The sequence below is a fragment of the Diaporthe citri genome (genome assembly GCF_014595645.1).
Source record: "Diaporthe citri strain NFHF-8-4 chromosome Unknown scaffold_10, whole genome shotgun sequence".
Lineage (NCBI taxonomy): Eukaryota > Fungi > Ascomycota > Sordariomycetes > Diaporthales > Diaporthaceae > Diaporthe > Diaporthe citri.
In genome coordinates, this window is record NW_025064855.1 from 812,116 (window position 1) to 831,965 (window position 19,850).

At 54.7% G+C, this 19,850-nt stretch overlaps 5 protein-coding genes across 5 annotated transcripts; 4 read left to right on the forward strand and 1 right to left on the reverse strand.

Annotated features, from left to right (window-relative positions):
• Positions 1-870: 870 nt before the first annotated feature.
• Positions 871-2,065, forward strand: INS49_003440 (uncharacterized protein; the record flags this gene model as incomplete). The annotated part of the gene is made up of 3 exons (XM_043164234.1): positions 871-1,307; positions 1,409-1,634; positions 1,703-2,065. The coding sequence occupies 3 exons, from the start codon at positions 871-873 to the stop codon at positions 2,063-2,065; spliced, it is 1,026 nt and encodes a 341-aa protein (XP_043018999.1).
• Positions 2,066-3,038: 973 nt separating this feature from the next.
• INS49_003441 (uncharacterized protein) lies at positions 3,039-4,115 on the forward strand (the record flags this gene model as incomplete). The annotated part of the gene is made up of 1 exon (XM_043164235.1): positions 3,039-4,115. The coding sequence occupies one exon, from the start codon at positions 3,039-3,041 to the stop codon at positions 4,113-4,115; it is 1,077 nt and encodes a 358-aa protein (XP_043019000.1).
• A 1,623-nt stretch (positions 4,116-5,738) lies between these two features.
• Positions 5,739-7,186, forward strand: INS49_003442 (uncharacterized protein; the record flags this gene model as incomplete). The annotated part of the gene is made up of 2 exons (XM_043164236.1): positions 5,739-5,919; positions 5,988-7,186. 2 exons carry the CDS (start codon positions 5,739-5,741, stop codon positions 7,184-7,186), a joined length of 1,380 nt encoding a protein of 459 aa, XP_043019001.1.
• A 1,484-nt stretch (positions 7,187-8,670) lies between these two features.
• On the reverse strand, positions 8,671-9,992 carry INS49_003443 (uncharacterized protein; the record flags this gene model as incomplete). The annotated part of the gene is made up of 3 exons (XM_043164237.1): positions 8,671-9,089; positions 9,140-9,660; positions 9,718-9,992. The coding sequence occupies 3 exons, from the start codon at positions 9,990-9,992 to the stop codon at positions 8,671-8,673; spliced, it is 1,215 nt and encodes a 404-aa protein (XP_043019002.1).
• Positions 9,993-17,524: 7,532 nt separating this feature from the next.
• Positions 17,525-19,775, forward strand: INS49_003444 (uncharacterized protein; the record flags this gene model as incomplete). The annotated part of the gene is made up of 5 exons (XM_043164238.1): positions 17,525-17,544; positions 17,713-17,735; positions 17,917-18,532; positions 18,600-18,874; positions 18,946-19,775. 5 exons carry the CDS (start codon positions 17,525-17,527, stop codon positions 19,773-19,775), a joined length of 1,764 nt encoding a protein of 587 aa, XP_043019003.1.
• Between the last annotated feature and the right edge of the window lie 75 nt (positions 19,776-19,850).

The following is a 19,850-nucleotide window of genomic DNA, read 5'->3' on the forward strand; positions in this document are numbered from 1 at the left end:
AGTCGGCAAGGGGAGAATGACTCGGAGAGGAGAGAACTAAGTGTGCTGACAAGACCATGCATTTATAGCTCCATAATCGTAGCACGTTGAAAGACGTGCATGCTATTCTTCTTAAACTATCTACATGTTCCAGAGCTTCTCGTTTGATTAACTTACGCGACTGTCTAGTCATCTTATAGAAATTGCAGACCACACACTCTCTTCACTAAGGAGAACCAGCATGCGGCTCAACAAGTGTATTCATCCTGGTGATAAGACTTCCCACCAAGTTCGCTATCAAGCCTTTTTAGTGTGCATAAGCAAATTGGCGGCCAGGGGAAGCTGCATATCGTTGGGTGAAGAGGCTTAAGAGGTTGCAACCGGGGCGGATCCAATAGTAAATACATGGCTCAGTGCCCTTGTCGACTCTCCATTACCAACAGCAGACTCGACAATGATATTTTTTCCATCTGATACTACATGCAAGACCCGAAAACACGCTCATTGTTTGCTCAGCACAAATAGCACATAATGCATACCAGCCACACCAGCCCCTGACAGTCAGTCAAAGTCTGATCCTTTCACAAACCAGATCCATCTAGGGCACACAAACCAGCCGCCGCCACTCTGAAGCAGCGGTTGAAGCTTCACAGGCCGGCTCAAGAATCACTGGGTCCCCATTCACTACACAAACAACACGCCGTCACACAGTCTTTGCTGTCCCACCATAACGCTCGTTTCGGATCTGCAACACTCGCACACCCCATCACGACAGTCACGGCCGCTGTCCCTGTTTGCAACCCACCTCGCCTGACACCACTCAAACATCCTCGCATACATTTCATTCCCTCACCTTCTTTGCAATCCGTTCCCAATCACCCCCACCACAACATGTCCGATCAAGGCACCCCAGGTCAGGCTGCCAACGGCAATGCCGGCACCCAGCAGCCGAGCCCATCCGGCGGTGGTGTTAGCCCGAACGGCGGTCCTCCGGTGAGCCGCTTTCGCCAGTCACAGTACGCCGAGGCGATAGCAAACCCTCTGCCGGAACTGGCGGTGGTGTCGGAGCCTGAGCCCGTTTCCAACATCGCCCAGCTCGAAATGGACGACACGGCGTCGTCCACGCGCGCTGTCGTGCAACCTGATAACATCGGCGACCCCCGCGGCTCGGCCGTCGTGTACGCCGGCGAGAAGCCCACCCTGTGGCGCAAGTACAGAGCCCCGGTCATTATCGCCCTGATCATTGCTGTCATTGTCTTGGTCGGTACTGTCGTCGGAGTGGTGGTTAGCAATGCCAACAAGGACCATTCGGCTGGAGCCAGCCCTAGGTGAGTATCCCCATTTCATGCTCAGCCTGAATTGCGTTTTTTGGCTTGAACTTTGTTGCCCAATTTTTCATATCTTCGTGACTGACGATGATATTCCGTAGCACCTCAACCACGCCCACCCCGACTACCGGCACTTCGTCGGTGTCGACGAGCTATTCTACCTCCGCGACCGCATCTTCAGTGCGTTATACGGTTACTAGATCCGTGTCCTCGTCTTCATCCCAGTCGTCCTCGACGACGTCTTCTCTCTCTGTATTCCCTACCCCTGCAACATCAACCCCCGTCCATCAGAGCATCATCAGGGCCATACAGCCAGGTGGTGCTTCCGTTAATCATTTGAACATATTTAGATACCTCTTGATGGGATAGAAAGCTAACAATATGTCTCATCACAGTCTTCGGTCCCGAGCGAGTGCGCTGACTCGTCCGACTTCCTCACCTCGGTGTCGTTCATGGGAGTCAACGGCGCGCCTGGCAACGGCGGCTGGAAGACCACGTACTACGGCGCCGCCAAAGACTCCAAGGACTGCTGCGCGCACTGCTACAAGGCCGTCTCTGATGGCTGCAACTCCTGGGCTTACATGCCGAGTTCTGGCTTCTCCGGCACCTCTTGCGCCATGATCACCGGCTGGGATACGGGCGACGACAAGGACTCGACTTGTCCGTCAGGACATGGTGCGACCGTCTACTTTACTACGGATTCCGACAACTCCACTGATGTCGGCGCTGCTGGACCCTGTGGGGTCACCGATGACTAGTTTGATGAGTTTGGGAGGAGGGGTGGTTCCAGGTGTCTGCTCTGAGTTCAGCCTGGACGTTCAGGCCCATGAAAGGGTCATTTGGGAAGGAGTGTCATGATTTGCTTGGTCTCAACTGTTGAAACGATACCCATTCTCCTGGAGAGCGATGATGCATGTGAGGGAAATGGCGTTTTGTCTATGTAAAAACAGCGGAAGTGGGAGATGACATTGGCCTCATAATAACCTTCCGTCTGTGGAATGGAAGCAGCACTGAAGCTGCCTGGTCACGCTATTCGAGAGCGTTCACACCGGCCAGACACAATCACACAATCAATCATAGCTTCAATCACAACTGAAGAAAACCGTAGCAGCGAAGCAGTGAGGTGGTGAGTGAACAAGCTAAGGTGAATCGAACGGAGTGGACGGATTAAATGAAGCGTCGCAGATGGACGGATTAGCCGGTTTCTGTGCGTGCCCTTCCGCCCTTCCGAGGTTGCAATTCGGGTTCCCTCCCAAGCCATCATCCAATCTCTTGCTCACTTCCCTGGTTTCCCGCCAGGTGCTCGCCTCTACCTGCCGAAGGACCGGCAAGCGAGGGATGGGGCACAAGCATTGCTGACTAGGACGTTGCGGGATCGCGCGTACATGGTACATATGCTCCACAAACCTTGCTCGACCTGCATTAGGGGCTTTTCTCGCCCAGTTGGTGTGTGGCCCGACTGCCTCAACCGGTAACTGAGAACCGGAAGGTGCCAGCCATGCCCCGCAACTGCATCCTGTTCCCGAGCAGGATGCAGGCGCTCACTAATAAATCCAATACCTAGGCCGGGTTGGTCCTTAGCTGATGCTGGTTGAGGCTCATCTTCGATCCCGAACTCAGGCCCAGCCATCATCACACACCTCACACCACGAGGTCATCATTCAATCAATCACACAGCGCCCAGAAGCTTGACCCGTACCCCACGTTGCAACTGCGACCTCCACACCAGCAATGAGTCCCTTCTTCCGGGGCGGAGTTCGCCCTCTGCGCCGTCATCCTCGGCCGTGGTCTATGAACCCACGACTGAACCCGGACCTCGCCAAGGACGACGCCCACATTGACGAGAAGGGCGTCATCGAGACGACAGAGGTCAGGCTCCCCGTCACAAACAGCCTCTACGGGCGGCCCGCGGAGTTTGTGGCCGTGGCCCCGGACTCGCCTACCACCCGCGCACCCGCACCCACACCCGCACCCACACCCGCCGAGACAAGCGGGCCCCTTAGCACGGTAGACGAGCCGACAGCTGCACAGACGCCTGCTGATACCGCGGACGGCACGGACGCCGCCGGGGATGAGGCTGAGGAGGAGCGACGCCGGAGCTCGGTCCTGTCGGAACAGTACCCCATTCAACGCCACGACGATGAGGAATCACCTGAGCAGAGCGCTTTGATTGACCAGTTCCCCACCCACGACAACACCCGCGACTCTGGCGCTGTCATCCTCGAGTCGCCGATCATTAATCACTTCGTGGAGAAGGGCGGCCCCGGTTGGGGATCGCTCGCGGCCAGCACGACGGAAGCACCCAGCACCAACGAGGCTGAACCCGAGGCGCCAGTCGCTGAGCACGCTGCTGAGCACGCTGAGCCAGGCGAGAGCCACGAGGCGGGTGTCGGGCCAGGCACCTCTGAACCGGCAGTGGAGGAGGAGGAGGAGGCCGAGGATGAGGATGCTACGCCCGTCCAGGAGGTCGCCACGGCTTTTGAGACGCCCTTTGAGACGCCCTTCGAGACTCCGTACGAGATGATGCCAAGCAAGGAGCTTGGTGCTGCCCAAGCGCCGCCCTCCACCGAGGCTGCACGAATCAGCGAAGACAACGTGCGTGACGACCAGGCCATCTCAAGCAAGGCCCCAACCGTCAGCGAGGCTTCTTCAGCTGCCGTTGGTGAGCCCCTGATGGACGATGTGCAGCTTGATGTGAGCGACGAGTTCAAGCCTCAGCCCGCTGTTTACGACGGACCATCGGAGCCTCTGATCTCCGACGAGCAGCTGGATGTGGATGATGATTTCAAGCCTCGAACCACCGTATGAAAGCCTCATTGCCGGGAAAAGCTAGGTTCTGGTGCCTGTGGGCCCCATGCGGTGTGCGCAGTGTGAGACCTGGCAGTACTGGTGCAGCGACCGACCGCCAGAGGAGTCGGCAGTTCACAGATCGAATAAGCATGAGGCGAGACGGAACTTTTTGGAATTATTGCGATACGAACGATAATCAAGGAGATGCGAGCATTGAAATTCGACGAAGTTCCCCGGAGCGGGCTAATTGTTGAGACTTGTAAGAGCTGGATGTATCTACGAAGGTGTACCTGTTGAGGTACCGTGGGGGTGAGAGATGGATGGCACTGGCCACAAGGACATGATATCAACAATACCCAAGCGATCCTTTTTGACGACATTACGAAAAACATTGTTTTGTATTTAGCAGCAGGGGAAGGGCGGCTTGGAGCGTTTTATTCGTTGGAACGGGTCATGGGGGCGCCAGCACTCAGTTGTGCTCGATGGTATTTAGTGAACATGGGGCATGCTGCGCACGTTCTGCAGAAATAAGAGCACATTTCATCCTTGTGTGTCCATGTTCTGTCACGGCGAGGGGATCTTGCTTGCTGCTCGGCCTACTTGCCTTCTGCGATGTCCGTCACCTCGAGCGCCACATCGTGACGAGGATACCCGTTGGTGGCCTGCGCAAAATGAGGACCAGGAGAATCCCTCAGCTTCCTTTCATGTCGTTCAGGCCATAGTGACAAGCAGGGATATCGGATCAGGCCTTTACAAGATCAACAACGCACAGTACAGATACCGGTATGACAAGGTGTGAGGAAAAGTTGCGGCTAGGGGTAGTACACTGCTCCGTGCGACATGAGTGAGGCTACCGCGGCTCTGTCGTTTCTCGGCACTTGGGACACGCATTCAATTTAAATGTGAAGTACCTCAAGGCCGAATTCGGGCCACCGGGTATCATTAAATGCTAGTGTTGTGATAGCTTCAGCGTTCACCGGGGATGGCTAACAGGCTGATGAAGGTGTACAGTCCCGCTCACCATCTACGTAGCTAGCACGGTTAATGGAGGCTGTGACTTTTCTTTGCGTGTCTATACCATCCTGCTGTCGGCATTCTCGTCATCATGCATTTGAGTACTAGATACTAGGGTTCATCGCCGTCGCTGCCTTCGAGTATCACTTGGCCCGGGCAGTCCTGGAGGTTTCGAGCCGACTCTTGTCTTTTTCACCCGGGGGGATTTATGTGAGACACATACGTTTGGGAGCATTCACCGCGAGGAGAACCAAGTACGTGTAATTAAACATGGAAGAATGTAAATGCCACAACAGACGTCGTTCAACATGGTGCTCAGGACGGTAGGCTTGCAGCCGACATGTGAGTGGCACTAACGTGACCATGGCCAAACTGAGTGAAGGGGTGTTAACAGCGCCGGCAAAGGCCGTCAACCGTGGAGCCGAGGCACGACCACGGGCGACGTCAACTGGCCCAGCCCCAGCCCGGCGCCATCTCGCGTTCCATCTGACGACATCGTCCTCAATCACCCTCTCCTCGACCTTGAGGGCGATTGATTGATGGACTGACTGGTCAAAAACGCTACCCTCTTCAAGATACTTCGAAACTCCTCGTCTAACTTCATGACTTGATTCAAATCTGCCCGTCATGTCGACACCGGCAGATGCACATACCAAGACCAAGTGGTCGCCTCCCCTTGCCAATCTGCGCAACACCCTCGCGCTGCCGCCGAAATGGCTGGCCATGTACGATGACTTCGTCACCAAGAACGCCAGCCAGGTCTCGCAGCTGGAGTCTGCGCTGCGCTCCTTGACGTATATAATACCAGGTACGGATCTACCATCATCATCTTAGATATCTTGCCCGCTTGTCTCGTGCTCACAACCCCTTCCACAGGCCGTTTCCGCGACGCCGAACTCGCAACCGAATCCATCCACTCATCCGTGCAGCTCCTCTCGCTCTACCATGACCTCCTCCTCTTCCGCTCGTCCCTGTCGCCCTCCGCCTCCACAAAGGGCCCGACCACGCTGAGCAAGTCCCTCCACGCCCGCTACACCCGCTTCTGGGCCGCAAAGTCCACGCTGTACCGGCGCGTCGCCATCGTCCTGCAGATGGTGCAGTACACGGAGCTCCTGCTCGAGATGTGGGCCAAGCGCCGGGGCGAGGCCGTGCGGTGGCGCGTCGTCGTGCTCATCGAGGCCGCAAAGGCCTTCTGCCGGCTGCTCCTGCTCAGGATCACGCGGAGCAGGCCGCTGGTCACGCCCGTGCTGCCGGAGCGGGAGAAGGTCCCCGAGCCGGGCGAGGAGGAGGATGAGGCCGACGACGGCAAGGCGCTGGCTGAGCTCATGGGCGAGGAGTCGTCCGAGCGTGCTGGGGAGAATGGGCACGCGAATGGGTCTGCGACTGGGGACAACGCACTCGTCAAGCACGACGGCACAAACGGCAACGGCGCCGCCTTGAACGGCAACGGAAACGGCAAGATGAACGGCAACGGTACACTACACAAGCTAAACGGCCACGCCTCGACACCACCGACCGCCGCGCCCAGCCCCCAGAAGGAGTGGTCGATGCCCCGGACAGGCCTAACCCTGCCCTCGCTGCCAGCCAAGGGCGACATCTCGACGTACCTGCTGAGCCGCGTCCTGACGGCCGACGACATCAAGCCCGCGACGAAGCTGCTGCACAGCCTGGCCGGGTCGGCCCACACGGCCGAGGTGCTGCACATCCTCGCGCCCCTCGTCTACGCCATCGCGCTCTCACGGACGGACGCGGGCCGCCGCCGCACCAGCTGGGCGCCGTGGCTGGTCGGCCTGAGCGTGCAGCTCGCGGCGCGGCAGCTGGCGGCGCGGGCGCGCGAGGGCGGCGGTGCCGGGGGCAGCGGGAACCTGAGGACCGGCACGGCGCTCGAGAAGGAGGAGTGGACGCGGAGGGGCCGCGCCATGTGGTGGTGGCTCATGCGGGGCGCGGCGTACGAGAACGTCGTCAAGGGCGTGGTTGGGGGTGTGAGGCGCAGGGTGCCTGGGTTTGTGGGCACGATACTGGAGGACTACGAATACCTGTGGGAGAATTACTACTTCAGTACGAGTGATTCTTGATAGCAGGTCGTCACTGATATGTGCGCCGTTTGGCCAGACTGGATTTAAGTATAGACGCCAGAGGGCTTGGAGTTGGCGCAAGGAGTGGGGTGATGTTCATGGATGCCCAGGACTCCTCGGTTTGCCCTACTATCGAAAGGAAATACGGACACCGACGCCAGGAAACTACCTGCTCCACAGCAGCAGGCTGGCGTTCAGATTACCTGGGTGGCTACTCCATTCAACGAGAGCGGACGGGAGCGTCCAGTCTCGGAATGGTCGCACACAGGGGATGCTCACTCACTCGCTACATGGCGACGCGGGATGCGGAGACTTGGTGGTGGTTGAAATGTGGCATCAGTGAGGCCGCGATGATTCATACCCGGGGGACGAACAATAGGCACACAAGCAGGCCAAAAACGGCATGGGATTTATACCTTCTTCTTCTTTGTCTTGTATAATGTAGGGCAATAGATAGGTCACGAAGCGACATGACGGGACAGGAATATGTTCTCCTATGGCCTATCTCTTCCTGATTTCACATCCGCGCGCCACTGATGATGAACCAAAATTGTATGCAAATACCTACATTCCGAGGAGCCATCCCACGGGGTACAGACGCGAGACTAGATAAGGCCCTGGACCCGGCCTGGCCCAGCTGGATGACATACATCCATCCGCACAGCTCCATGTTGCACAGAACAGCCTGATAGATAATAAAGAAAATATCACATCGGCCACCTTATTCACGCCATGCCCAAAGGATCTCGCTTGAGGCGCCCGGGGGCTTCCGGTATCTGACGAACTCAACGGTGAGAGGATAGATGGATGATGAATGGCGCCACCGTCCAGCGGATGGCCACGCTAGGGGTTACGTGAGATATGGCCAGCCGACGGGTAATGGGTCCATAAGCTGATGCTTTTTTGATGGCGGAATAGGAACTGCTGAGGCCTGTCCGATAGACCCGTCTTATTGGGGGTCCATACCATCAACAGCACGTACAGCCAGTCTACTGAATCTTTAGGTAACCGGGTGTGGATGGGAGACTTGCACATGTCAAGTAGTCACGAGGTAGTCACAAGCATAGAGTTCAGTACAGATGTATGTGAGTAGGATGTATTTCATTCCTAGTTGAAGATCTTTGGCTTCAATGTAAATCAACGCATTCAGCATAAGCTAGGCCGCCCGATCACGGAACCTCCTGCCCTGAACGCCGTCTTCGTTCTTGATGGAGCCACCTCCACCAACCCATTTCCTTTTACTCCCGGCTAATTTGTCAGACACAGAAAACACAAGTGTTGTTCTAGGGGTCGACGCGTTGTTGTTCCGGGGTCCCGCGAGTCCCTTCTGCTGTTCCCTCCTCTGCTTTATCTGGTCTTTGATCTCAATACTCCTGACCGTGGTCCGAATCGCCCACAAGAGAGCGATGAGACGCTCCGGCGATGGCAGAGGCGACAACTCGCCCGCAGACTCGTGCTCGGTGACCCTTTGGGAACCGCGTGCCCTAGTGAGACTCAACCGCAATGCCTCGAGCGTCGCATCCTGAAGAGGACGCGCCAGCTGTCGGTTGCAGGTTAGAATCTTGCGCAGGGTTCGGAGCCGCAGGGTCTTGGAGCGAGAGCTGCTGCTGATTGTCGAAAGCGCCGTCGCCGTTGTCGAATGGGTTGGACTCGAGCCACTGGTCGACGTCGAACTGTTGGTTGACGTCAAAGGCGATATCGAAATGCTGTTGGTCACCAGAGAAATGATCGAGGTCAAGATCGCTCGCGTTGGGGGAAGAGGCGAGGAGGCTCTCATAGACATTGAGATCATCGCCAACGGACGCGTCTCCCACAGGGAGAGGAGCGTTGTCGAAGAGCTGTACGCCAGCAACAGGAGTTGCTGGAACATGAGCAGCGCTGGATGCAGCGACTGCGTCGAAGCCTGCCCAGAGGGAGACATCTCCACCATCCGTTGACACTGCAGGTCATTACACAATACCGCTGCTGGATATTGTGTCATCGGGGTGGAGTTGTCAGTCTGGGAGGCTTCGGCAGCGCGCGGAGCAGCTGTGTTCAGCTCTTCTTGGGCGGGCTCGAATTCGGGCTCCTCGGGGACAGGGGTGAGGGCGGGCGAGATGGAGGCTGGATTGACGGTCTTTGGTGTCGAGTTGGACTTGTTGACCAGCTCCTCGATCAGGTCCATACTGGCCTGGGAAGGCTGGAGAAGGCCGTTGATTTCGTGGGAGGGGAACAGGGGCTGCGACAGGGTCATGGAGTTGCTGCTTGGTGCAGCCGCGCCACCCAGGTCGGGCCTGACCTTCTTCAGCTCCTGCTGCAACATGGCGTTGGCCCTCTGAAGCTCCAGTACGGCAGCCTCGAGGTCCTTGTTCTTTTGTGCCAGCGCCTCAGTCTCCTGTCGCTTTCGCTCCCGGGAGGACTGGGCTGCTCGGCGATTTCGGAGCACACGCTCTACTCGGCGTTGCTCCTTCTCATCATCAGTCTTTGCCCGCTTCCTGCAAGCCGTTAGTACTGGGGCCTGGCAGCGCAGATGTCCAGCGAGTGGGTCGTACCTTGGAGGCAGGTTAGTCTTAGGCTCTGGGAGCACTTGACCCCACGACTTTCTCTTTTTTGTGGGCTTCTTGTCGGATGAGTCTGCGGTTTCGTCTTCAGGGCCGGGAGTCTCGAGGTCTCGAGGCGAGAAACAGTCCGCTGGCTCTGGGGTCGAGAACAGTGCTGATGGGTCCATCGTCGCCGGTGTGGATGATTCGCTTGCGAAGAGGCTTGGGTAAGACTCAGGCATGGACTCATGCTTGACGAGGGGCGACGGTGTTGGTGTGGACTCCATTGTGTGGATGGGAATCTGTGTGTGCGGTTGAAGGTACAGGAACTGCCCAAGCTGGAGGCTCTGGGCTGGCAGGTTGAAGCCGTTGGTGTGAGGCTGGTAACCTGCGTAAAATTCGCGGTACTGGGATTGTCCGATGTTCTGCGTCTGTTGGTTTTGATGGTGGAGATGCGGGTTTGATGCTCCAGACAGTCGACAGTGTGGTTGGTGAAAGTAGCTGCGTTCCGGGTAGGAAGTTGCGGGTGGACAATTACACAGATTTGATGGGGAAAGAGAGGTGCTGGAGAGTCAACTAAGGTCTCAGCATAATTGTGGGGATTGGATGGCGAAAGATGCGGGTTGGTGAAGACGTGGCTTCTTCTCTCCTTCACTCGTTCGAAATGACAGATTGCAACAATGCTAGATAAGAATATGTATGGGGAAACAAGGAAGGAAAGAACGACTGGCGTTTTGGCTGTTGCCTTGGCTGAGGTAGGCGTGATGTGCTGAGCTGTGCTTACCTCTGGACAGGTTGGGGCAACGTGGCCTTTTTTATCCCAAGCTGGGCCTCAGTCAAAGCCCCTGGCCAAGGGAGACCTGGGGCTTGGCCCGCGCCGGCACCAAGAGGGAAACTGCCTGAGGCATTCATCCTGAGGAATAGTGGGTCATGCCCTTTCCCCGGGTGAGACTCGGCTGATGTGCAGGGAGGTGCGACACTGGCGTATGGTTGGTGGAGGGACCTTGAGGGGCGGAAGATGGATCGGGAGGAGTGGATCAAAGAGGCAAGGCGTGGGTTTGGCCACCCCCCCCAATGCAGGGGAAGTAGCAATTTATGGATCACAGGCAGGGAAGGACGATGCAGCAGGGCAACTGACCCAGTTAATCGACGGACACTCGAATAGCCAGTCACCGTACCATAGTACATGCGCCAGATACGGTACGAGAGAACGATGCGAGTCCGCCTCTATCGCAGTGCAGCACTACGCGCGATGGAGACGATGAAGACGAGATCAATGAATCAATACTGCGCCTATTTCACAGTGGTGGGCCAATAGAGTGCGAGAGACCACACACGGACGCGACACGAGGGACGAGGAACACAGACTGAACACTGACCCGGGCACAGAGGCACAGACACTGGTGGGCTGACGGACTGGCCAGAAATGGCCACTAAGTCAACCAACGCTGGCCGAACCCCAAGGTTAATTTCAAGCCTGTCACTATGATCGATCCCACCCAAGATCTGGCATTTCGTCTTATTGATCGCAGTTCGATTCAACCGAGCCGGACTCCCATCGTGCTCCGTATTTAGCAAGCATGGCAACTCGTGGTAGGTTAATACAGTAGCTGTCACACACACAGCACGCGCAAGGACTTGGCCGTTTCCAATTTCGAAAATAAACGGAGCCCTGCCCGTTTGGGAACCACCACCCAAAGTGGGAAGTCGGAATGCTCAGCCGGGACAGCGATCTGGGATCCTGGGGAGCACCTGTCACGCTTGTCCGCGTCCGCCATCCACCGTCCACCGACCGCCTTCCAGGCCCTCCCTTCCGCCCCGAGCACGACATCCAATACGGGATTGCGGAAAGGACCCTGAGATTGGCGGTTCCCCCTTGCATCCTCCCACCTTATTATTGATCGGGAAGTTTGATATCGGGTTGGCCGGTGCTTGGTCTGCGGGTTCAGCTACTGTACCGCCGACACTGCCGTCAGTCGATGCTCCGGGATATATTGAAGCTCCATCATGCCTTTACTGAACGACGAAGCTCCTCGGCCGTCCGTCATGTTTTCAGTTAGACAGACTATCTAGTTGGTGCACACCGGATCGTCAGGCGCCTCTCTTTGACCAGGTACACCACCCACTGTGCATGCGACGATGCTCCGTCCAGTCCTTGCCAGCAATCGCCGCCATTGCACACCGACATCCAAGATGGCCCCTTGACGACCAGCGCAGAACAGGACAGGACGGGACAGAACAAGACATCAAACACCGCCCTTCTGTCGCCAGCGAAGCTCGTCCCCACGGACCCGGGGCCACGACCCTCACGACGTGGACATCGGCTGGGCCGAGTCAGCGGTCAACTACCCCCGACTCACCGTCGACGGGCTCGGACGAGTCGTCCCCGCCAGCCCAAGCCCACAACCTGGACGAACGGGCGGTGGTGCGCTGTCATGGCCACTGGGCCCCGGAACCTGCAGCCCGACCCCCGCTCGCCGTTCGACCCGCGACTCCGCGATGGCTCCACGCCTCCACATCAAGCCTGGGCCAGCCAGGCACGAACTGGCAACGAACTGGCTCGGCGCTGCACGACAGCCAGGAGTGGACCTCTGCCAGCTCGGGAAGCGAAGCCGTCGAATGGGTCGGATGGGGTTCGCCACGGGGAGTTTCGACCTTCGAGAAGGTTTCGCTGGCATTCTGCGCAGCTTGCTTGCGACGTTGTGGCTTCGAGAATGAAAAGGGGGCGGGTCCCCTAACATCATGTTTGTGCCTGAGGCCACCACAAACCCGCCGAACTGAACGTCCGTGCTGAAGACTTGCCTTCTGGGACCATCCCTTCCTACCTCCCTTGACAGCTGGGCCCCCTTTCGTTTCCAAGAGATTTGAAACATGTCTCGACGACGAAGACGACTCAGGTCGGAAGTCTCGAAGAACGACCAGAAACGAGCAAAGCAGAGACGGGCCTTGACTGCTAACGCGCCCTCAATTTACCCACGAGGCACAAGCAGAACATCTGCCACACTGGGTCCGTCTAAGCTCTTGTCTGGGGCATGACCTCGCGCGAACGTTAAACACCCCATCCCATCTACCCGGACACGCCCATGGTTTTCCCAGAGATCTCGACTCATTGCAACGTTTTGAGTTCGCGAAGCTTGTTCCCCATCGGCAAAAAGTCAAATTCAAACAGCCGCGCAACGTTGGCGCATTGCCGCACGATGATGGCCTCAGCAAAAATAGCCCTTATTAAACAGTCGAGGTAGCGCGCGTTGCCGCCACCGGGAACTCAAAGACGCGAAACCCTGGAATTGGCTCTCCCGCAGCCCCTGGTCGCACGGTGGTCTTGAAACGGCCAAATTTCCAACGGAAGTTTGTTTGAGTAATAAGTCATTAAGATGACCACAGACGAACGCCCATCAGTTTGCCACCTCCTCGTATCATCGCGCTCCTATTCAGGGTCCTTCGCGGAAGGTGGACGGCTCTGACGGGTTCTGGACGGCTGGGCAAGAAAGGGATGGTCCGCCGGCCGCTAGCCAAAAGGGGCCGATCAACCAGCCACGGAGCAAGGTGCAAAGGCGGCTCAATGGAGGGCTGCAACAATGCCGCAAGTCGATGCAACGGCACCCCTTCCCTTCCCCCTTTCCCCCAGCCCCGGGAATGAGCCAGAGTGCGCCCACCCAGCTTCCACAGTACGCCCACCCAGTACTTCCTTTTCTTAGTATTATATTAATAAGACTAGGTACTTTTTTAAGTTTACCCTATATATAAAAAGCTAAGGTAATTATTTTTTAATTTAAGCTATATTTTAAAAAATATAAGTTTAAAAAGCTTAAAGGGCGTAAATAATTTAAAAGGCTTAGAAGCGTGCAGAGGGCGCAAGAGGGCGCAGAGGGCGCCAGAGGGCGTTAAAGGGTGCTAAAGGGTGCAGAGGGCATAAAGGGCGCAAAGGGTATAAAAGGTATAAAGGGTAAAAAGTAAAAGTAACTTTTAAGTTATAAATAAAGAGATAATTATAAAACCTTTTTAAGATAACTATAGCTATGCTTTATTAATAACTTTATAATATTAATATTTTATAGCGCGTGCAGCTAATTTCCTTATACTGGGTGGGCCAACGCTGGAAGCTGGGTGGGCGTACTGTGGAAGCTGGGTGGGCGTACTCTGGCTCCCCGGGAATTACGGAACGGAATGGAGTGGCATTGATTGAAGGCGCTCAATACGCTGCGATGGCAGATACGGGGGAGACATTGACTGCGAGGGCTGGATGGGCGGCCTGGTTGGCTGGTTGGCTCCTCGTGTCTTACGAGAGCTGATTGACGCATTGCGGGTCGCCCTCACGTAAGTTCGAGGGCTCCGTAATCACATACGCCGGCTGCCGCCTCAGCTGATTTGCGTGGTCGTTTTGCCTGCACTGCGCTGCGTAAGCGACCAAGCCACTCGGAATGTCGTAACGAAGAAGGCGTTCCATGGGCAGCAAGTCTCCGATCACGTGGACGGCGTTGGTCTGCGTCCTTCCAGGTCCTTCTGAATGGCTAAGTCAAAGTCTATGTTCCTCTAATGCCGAGAGCAGATTCAGGGTCAAACCCTGGCCAAGGCGCTCCACAAGTGGCATCTGGAGAATGGCACGTGAGCGTTGAGAAAGTCTAACCTCGTACATGCCGGAGCGTTTATCTAGGTCAGAATTTTGCGAACACCTCAATCGCAGCTTCATCGCAAGCAATGGAATGAGACATCACTCGAATTCCTCGTCTCAGCCTCTGGCTCAAGGGAGCCAGAACTTGTCATATGGAATGCCTTGCCTAGCCATCAGTAGCAACTCGCTGCGAGCTGTCTTTTGATGAGAGTTGCAATGAGTGCGTAATTGATCTCTCGTACATTCTCACACCTCAGTATTCATGAGGATATTGGAAGTCACATACACAACTGCTCGTGTGAGCCTTTGGCCATGACAGTGGGTGGTATCAGGCTTTTGCGGGGAAACCGCTGACTTCATTCAACATTGAATGAACTGTTGGCAACTCGTTTCCAATCCCTACACGTCTGTCTGCAACTGTACTGTCATGAATTTGGGTGGACATATTATCTGTGGGCGGTTTGCTGCCCAGACGGTTGGCATCGAACTGGGACGTCTCAGTCCGCATCGTTTCATTCAGATATGTATGGAATGGCACAAATGCACTTTCTCAACGAATAGTCCTGGATAAAACCCCTAGTCCGGCTGATGATCCGAGGCTGTGATAGGGTCTTGCTGCAGCCAACTGACGAGCTCTGCGCCAATGAGACCCGAGCAGCCTCACTGTGATGAAACCGGTGCTGCATAATTGGGGTCGTCGGAAGAGGATGTTGAAGGTTGGCGTGCAGGATGCAGCTCGTCGACTTCCGAGCATCACTGGCTTATCACTGGCTTTGTCGGTGAAGACGCATCTGCGTGCTTCCATAAAATCGGCAATGCTCCGTTGAATCGGTGATTGGATCTTTTTGTGTGTCCATCCTCCACAAGAATTCATATTGCAAGCTGTCTCGATTGTTGAAGTACGACGTTTGGGTCTCGAGCTATTCTCTTTCATCGCTGCCATTCCCTGGCTGGTCGCCAAAACTTGTGCAAAGATTCTGGCATAGATTCCAGAATCGCAGCCATGGCTTCCGGCACTACTTTTGCAACATCTCGCCTTCCCAGACTCGACCAAGAAGCGCCCGAGCAAATAATGGCCTCCGCTGCTATCGGCTTCGAAGAGAGATTGGCAGGTTTACGGCTACATGGAATATCTAAGCCTCGTATCAACAAACCTTGTGCCTATGCAGAATGGGAAACGTCTCATACATCCGCTAAGGTGGTCGGAGAGGGCAAAATCGGATCGCAGCCGCAGTCCAAAGCAGACACGATCGATGTACGACGAGACCAAATCCAGTCTCCCGAGCTTCCCCGATTCGATTCGACTTCATCTATGAGATCTCTCATGACGGACTCCATATTCTCCATTGGCAACACGACCGACTCATGTCCTCCCAGTCCAAGCTCATCCGCGCACGCCGCCGAACCTCTTCACTGCGGATCCTGGGACTTGAATACATGTCGTGTACTCGATACATCTCGCCGGGTAAATACGTGGCCTAACATGCGCACTGGAGTCCAAAAGAGCAGCATGTATGTGAGCAATCAGCCAGTTCTAAGTCATATACAGCGTGCTGATGTCAACTGGTGCTTATAGGCCACCAACTTTCTCCTTGGCGTTATCTCATAGCTCGGAAGATTGCTTGTCTCATTCTACAAGCGAGTCTGGCAGCAAGTAAGCAGTCACAAGGCAATTAAGCCGCAAGATATCTGATCGCTTGACAGGGATTCTAGTACATTTTCCTCCAGAAGCTCTGTGCACGAGTTCTCTAGGTTCGCAGACGAGGATAGTGAACAAAGCCGAAGTGTTCGAGACGACTCCTATGATTTATTGCTCGAGGCCATTTGTAATGTGGTGTCAAACCACTTCACCGAGAACGACCTTCGAAATCTCAATGCACCGATTACGCATTATGCGAACGTCTTTCTGGAGAATATTGCCCGTGACATAGGTGACTCGAACACCTTGAGCACAACCCCAGTGATCTATCAAACGCATGGTTCAGGCGAAGATGCCCCCACTGCATCGACTACAGCCACGTCGAATCCTGATAGTCTTGTTGGTCATGAAAGCAAGCGGGAACTGCGTTCTGAACAGAACGATTCCGACGAAGATGACAGTGACGATGCCGACTCACGTCCTCCGATGAGAATGGACGGACATCAAGTGTCCGAGAAAGTCAAAGCCAATGAAGGTACACTTAGTTGCCCTTTCAGAAAGCGGAACCCGATGAGATTCAACATACGCTCACATTCCTCCTGCGCCCTTTCGGGCTTCCCAAGCATGACTCACCTCAAGTAGGTCATCACATGGCTGTTGGCATCTTGTTTCGAGCCTATGCTGACCCCTAATCAGACGCCATATCAATATTTTCCATTCAAAATCAGGTGAAGTCTGTCGTCAATGTGGGACCTGGTTCGGAACCATCGAAGGCCTGAATCACCATACGGACCAGCCGCTGCTGTGTGAGCCGGGACACACAGGGAACAGAGACCCTGAGGATGGCATCAGCCATACAGAGTTACAGAATCTCTTTGATAGGAAGATCCGAACATGGAATGACATGTGGTTGGTCATCTTCCCCGACTTGGATCAAGACATTCCTTGTTCAGGTGAGGGCCCGCCGGTCGTCTTCGAAGCAGACAGAACCGCCAACTGCATTGGATATTTCCAAGTGTGATCAGGGAAAGCCTGGAATGTGAATTTACCCTTACTAACAATATATTTTGAATAGAATTTGATCCGCCCGTAGAGCTTGACGAAGTCGAGGCGCGATTCTATGGATTGGACAGTATTGACATTTTGTGCCAAGTCTTCCAGCAGATAGCTCTCAGCCGCCCTCAACTTTCACCTGGCCAGCTATCTAAGCGTGCATTAAATGAATCGGTGGCTTTCATCGCTTCCATTCTACAACGATGTCGGGACTTCAACGGGCATACATCCTCGTTCAGTCGGGAAGCCAGAACACAGGAATTTCTCGAACGCATCCAAAACCTGCGTTTGCAAGCACCAGTAGTCGAGAGCTTGGTGTCAACTACTCCGCCTAGACAAATTCTGGCATGCGAAAATCAGGTGAACTCTAATTATTCTGGGAAGTCCCACGACTCTGCTATAGCCTCATTCACCGAGTCCGACATCGATACGAACTTACCTGGGAAGCCTGAACAAGACTTCTCAACTCTGGGAAGAGCTGCTGTTTTACCAGCCAGACGTATGAGTCTGTTCAGATGGCAGAACCATCAATTCTGTAAGACCAACTTGGGTATGCATGCTATACCAGACTTCAAGCTACGCAGCTTCTCACCAAACCAATCAGGTCCCTCAATCGACTCGCTCAGACCAGCCATCCTGTCGAATCAAACGCCAACCACGCCGTGCTTCTGTCAAGGAATATGCTCTTGCTGCCATATCACAGGTTGCGAGCCGTTGGAAGCCCAAGTGAGCCAATGGCCCGAAGACTATTCATCCAGGCTAAACCTATCTGGCACTCGAGTTGGCGCATATTCCTGTGTTGGGGTACATGATGGTGAGGATCCTGCTGCTGGGAGATCATGGGGGGATTTGTATGGATCTCAAAGGGAGTATTGGGATCAACAGAGCCATGATCACATCTTGTCAGATGCGGATGCCGAGACCCCTACTACAAAGACCTCGCCCCCACATCGGACTTACTCGAGTGATTATTTGGCCTCCGAAACAGACGACTACAATTCGACCGAAGAAGACGTTGAGGTCCAGTACGAGCAACTTGTGGAGAGCATCGCCAACCTGGTCGTCAAGTCCGAATGGATGGGATATCTCGAGGACGATTGCGTGCCCATTGTCAAGTACACGCATGCGTACTTGGAAAATATTCGAAACCATGACGATGAATTCTACACCACCAGAAGTTTGCCTGTCTCATTCACGTCGCCTTGTGTGGACGGCAACGACCATGGTCCCAAGATGGGTGGTCAAGAGACTCCAGGTGCCACAAATGCTAACAGAAAGAGAAAGCAAGGGGCGGGTCATGGAGACCGTCTAAGGAGCGGTGGCGATGATGATGAGCACCCCAATGGAAACGGCCCTGAAGACTTCGACAACCCCGAAGATTGGTCCGGAGACAAGAAAAGAGCCAGGGTAGACGATTGCCAAAGATTTCCATGCCCATACAGAAAACGAAACCCGATCAGATTCAACGTTCGAAAGCATCGTGAATGTGCTCTCAACACGTTTGCAAGTATGGCTTTGCTCAAGTGAGTGGTCTGAAACATAAGGTTTCTCATCTCGTGATTCATTGTGATTACTGACGTGCAGTTTCAGACGTCACATCAAGTTATTTCACATGCTAGATACTCAAGGTCCTAGCTGTGTGAGATGCGAACGGTGTTTCCAAACGAAAGACTACAAAGAACATCTCCGCCAAGAAATTGTCTGCAAGATACGCACCAGCAAGGGCGAGTTACAAGATCCAGAAGATGGTCTTAGCGAAGAGAGGTATGACTCCTTGACCAAAAGGAGCAAGGATGAGAAAGTCGATACGTGGGATGCCCTGTGGGGGCGTCTGTTTGCTGCAGACGAGGCTGCTCCAGTTCCTCGTAAGTGGCAACTGGATTCCTCAGATAGTCGGAACTACCTGAAACTTCTCTGTATGCTGCTGACACTACAGGCGCTCCAGATTATGAAATGCCAGTTGAGCTAGATGAGGTGCAAGAAAAGTGTTACAATGAGCAGAGCATTGCTCGATTCTTTTCAAGCCTCTCCCACCACAAGCACGAGGACGGATATCGGTACATTGTCGAGACTTTCCAGAAGATCCGCAAGGCTTCTGATCACATTGACTGTGATCAAAGGAGGCAAACAGACTGGAGATTTCTGCAAGCTGTAAGACAGCGAGCTGCCTCGAGCCATGGTCTCATCTTCTCCCTTCCATCTTGGGGGACCCAGCCCGAAGGGTCTAGTCGCTTGAACGACTTTGACCAGTCAGACAACATTTCCCCTCGAATTAGGAGTTCCGGCATTTCTTCCGTGCCAGACATGACAGACACTAGTTCAAGCACAGAAAACTCTTCGAATGATGTCAGAGACAACAATCACGCACTCACGCCAATTTCCAGTTGGCAACTGACTGGTGCCACGTCTGATTTTCCTCAAACTGCCACCTTGTCAAACAGTCTCTTTGGTTCATCAAACAAAGCTTCATATCACCAGCAACAAGACATGGTGTTCGAGGATTCTGAGATTCGCTCGCTCCAGGAACGAGTCTCAATTCAGGGGTCTCAACTGAAGGGCAGCTACCAGCAAGACAACTCCACCTCAGGCCTCTGTCGACACCAGGTCCAGATAGGGGTATACTGTGAGCCATGTAGTGACGAGCTACAATCTTTCTTTGGGCCGGAAGATTTTGACACGCAATCCATGGGACACGCCGCAGGGGAGGATGGCGGCACACTGCATCAAGACCACGTCATCTGGTCCCAGACTGCTTTTGGCAAATAGTGCAGATTGAAAGGGGCGAAGCCAAAAATAGAACTGGAACAGGTCAGAGAGTGCATATCAAACCAATCCCAGTAA